General features: G+C 58.9%; 1 protein-coding gene across 1 annotated transcript; it reads right to left on the bottom strand.

The window, feature by feature from the left end:
• Window positions 1-26: 26 nt before the first annotated feature.
• On the bottom strand, window positions 27-1256 carry VDBG_04575 (inorganic pyrophosphatase; the record flags this gene model as incomplete). The annotated part of the gene is made up of 4 exons (XM_003004923.1): window positions 27-168; window positions 223-650; window positions 714-833; window positions 971-1256. 4 exons carry the CDS (start codon window positions 1151-1153, stop codon window positions 27-29), a joined length of 873 nt encoding a protein of 290 aa, XP_003004969.1.
• Window positions 1257-3263: the final 2007 nt, after the last annotated feature.

The raw sequence follows: 3263 nt of genomic DNA, 5'->3' as shown, positions 1-3263 counted from the left end.
GCACTCCGAGTAGCATTGCGAGGCATCTAGCTGGCAGCACCGCTGATGAAGAACCACTTGTCGATAGAGGCGTCGATCTTCTCGGCGGGAAGCTCCTGGTGAGCGGGCAGAGGGGGGAGCTGGTCAGGAGTGACGCGGCTCTGGGACTCAGCAACAGTCAGGTTGGTGCTGCAGGTGGTCAGTCTCATGCGTCAATGCGGGCTTTGGCGGACAAAAACTTACGTCGAGATGCCACCGGGCTGAGTCTTGCCGGTAATGAGACGGTCCCAGGCCTCGGCGGCCTCACGGACGACATCCATGGCGTACTTCTTGTTCTTGCACTCGCCGGTGAAGGCGAACTGGTTCTCGGGCTTGCCGTCGGGGATCTTGTAGATGCGGAACCACTCATTCGTGGCGCGCAGAAGACCGGGCAGGTGGCGCTCGACGTCCTCAACATCGTTGAGCTTGGGGGCCAGGGGGTCGTTGACGTCAATGACAATGACCTTCCAGTCGGTCTCCTCCTCGTCGAGGAGGGCCATAACACCGAGGACCTTGACCTGCTTCACCTGGCCGGTGTAACCGACAAGCTCGCCGATCTCGCAGACGTCAAGAGGGTCGTTGTCACCCTTGGCCTTGGTCTCGGGGTGGATGACGTTGGGGTCCTCCCAGGTCTGTGTAAACGCATCAGCTCATTGATCGAGGGAGGGGTGACTCTGTCGAGGCGGGCCGCATACCTGGGGGAAGGCACCGTAGTTCCAGAGGTAGCCCTTGTGGGGGAAGCAGTTGCGGACGAAGCGAAGCTTGCCCTTCTTGATGTCCTGCTTGATGGGGTTGAGGAGCTCATCCTTGGAGATCTGGACGCGGGGCAGAGTCAGCCAATGGGTTTCTGGAGTGGGGGAGGGGTTGTGCAGGGTGGAATGAGGGCAATTCGCAAAACCCATCAACCACGCAAAACACGGGGCGCAACGGCGCGAGGCAGGGCAGAACACACCTCCTGCTTGGCGTTGGTCCAGCGAGGGATCTCAACGATCATGTTCAGGACCGTCTGCTCCTTGTTGGCGTACAGGGGAATGTCGTGGAAAGGGGAGACAGGGACGCCATCCTGCTCGATGTAGACGCGGTGCTCCAGGGTGTGGGGAGCACCAATCTTGCGGAGGGTGTAGGTAGAGGCCATGTCAGCGGTTGGGGACGCTGGCGATAGGTATGATGTGGGATGCGAGGGGGAAGATGCCGTCGAGAGGTGACGAGCAATCTGCGCAGTGCGTTGGGAGGAGGAGGAGAAGGGAGAAGAGGAAATTTGAGAATTATTCGCTCGAGCGGAAAGCGCCTGCGAAGTGGTCCTGGCCGTGGCGGATGATGCAAGAGCTGTGGAAGGAGGGGGAGGGGCAGAAACCGGGGCGGGGCCAGCGCCAATGCCAATGCCAATGCCAGCACCGGAGGCAGGGCCTGCGCCTGAGCGTGCTGCCGCCGCCGTGGCAGACGTGGAAAAGCCAGCTCTGGCAACAACAGAACCACTGCCACCACCACCACCACTCGGGCGTGCACCCGCACCGGAGGCAGGAAGCCCCATTAGCTTGGTGTTGGCTACCAGGGTTCTCGACTGATTGGCCCGACTCGGGGCCTGGATCGGAGATGGTAGTTGTCTTGCAGTTACAGATGCCAGACTCCTTTGAGAGACCTTCAACGGGTATGGCTTGGGCGCGCTCTGCAGCTTCCAGAGACCTCGAGACGATAGTGACGGCATGTGTTGCAACGGTGATGAGAACAAAGGGGGGGGAAGAAGGGGGATGGTCCCTGCGGACGAGGGGCCTCTGCAGCTAAAGGGACCTGGGAACGGCTCGTTGCTGGTGTTTCTACCGTCTTGTGTGAGCTGTAACCCGAGGTAAATGGTGACATTCCGGCGGGCTGAGCGCGGCTAGACTGGGCTAACGCGCGCTCTGGTTGCCGGCCTCACTGCCTCAGTCCTCACTTGTTGGGGACCTGAGGCCAGACCAGACGGGCCAGGGGTGAAAAGCTTGAGTGGATCTACACGTGACGCGCAGGGTTCCACTCCCTTTTCTTCACACTGATCACGCAATCGCTGCTTGACCCACTGGCGGCGGTCGTGTTGAAATGCTCGCTCGGACTGACTTTGACTAAAGACGCCGTCAGCTGCTGTCATCTGGTCGCAGCTGCAGCAGCTCTAACAATATTGGTCCTTCTTTTCCAAGTCGTCCCGGGGTCCATGATTCGCCAGCCTTCTTCTCGCCCAGTTTGCTGTTCTTGAGCTTGTCGTATACCTGCTTCAGATCGATGCCTTCTCTTTCCATTTTTGGGATTGAAAATGCGACAGCAAGGCCTAGTCCGCACATATTGATTGACTCGAATCAATCGTTCATTTGCTTCACTTTGCAAGTCGATGAGTTCTGAGACTGAATGCCATCCAAGATCTGCGAACTTCTTCCAGCTCCTTTGGTACCGGCGTCTGTCAGCCTCCTCGACTCAGTGTCCGCCAGACTCCCTCGACCCTATTGCCAATGTCATGCAACGTATTGGGTCACTCCCGGCGGTCAGGGTATAGAGACAGACAGGGCCACCACATGGCTGGCGATCCTTTTGTGTGCCTCGAGACAGGCAGAACAGACCCGACTCCTGGGACTCCACGGAGAAATCATGGAGTAACACACGGGGCTCGAGTGACAGCGGCTGGGCACAAGAGAGCCACCGCCACATGCTTCCCGAGAGCTCCACCATGTTTTCTTGGTGTTCGGTACTGCCCCCGGGAGAAGTTGCCTCACTCGAGAAGACAACCGCTGTCCCCCACCGAGGCTTGAACGTCTACCTGCCCGATGAGGGAAAACCTCGAAGCCTGAATCGCGGGGTAACAGCCGTTGATCCTGGACGAGGTAATTCTGGGCGATTCTACCTCGAACGTTTGGCGAATGAACGCTGCAACGTAGCTAACCTTACCCCATGGGGGATTCAGGCTAGCGAGGGGGCCGCGGAAATTACTGAAGCTTTGGGAATTGACCGTCATTCGGCCTTCAATGCACCGACCGAGGGAAAACATGACATCGTCAGGTGGTCGTGTGCAAGTATTTAACCAAGCTGATCGACTCTCGACGGGAGTCAGGTCCCAGCATGTCGGTACCGCCTCCCTCCCAAGCGTAGCATCCTCACCAACATCGACGCCATGAGACTCCTCGGCACCTTCAAGGCATTGGGCGTGGCCCTGCTCGCCACCACGGCTTCTGCTGCGTCGATTGCGCCCCGGCAAGAAGCAGCCGCCCTCGACCTCACCAGTC

This window comes from Verticillium alfalfae, genomic scaffold (assembly GCF_000150825.1).
Source record: "Verticillium alfalfae VaMs.102 supercont1.5 genomic scaffold, whole genome shotgun sequence".
In the NCBI taxonomy this organism is placed as follows: domain Eukaryota; kingdom Fungi; phylum Ascomycota; class Sordariomycetes; order Glomerellales; family Plectosphaerellaceae; genus Verticillium; species Verticillium alfalfae.
The sequence above is the reverse complement of the archived record's forward strand: the minus strand, read 5'-3'. Positions and strand labels throughout refer to the sequence as shown.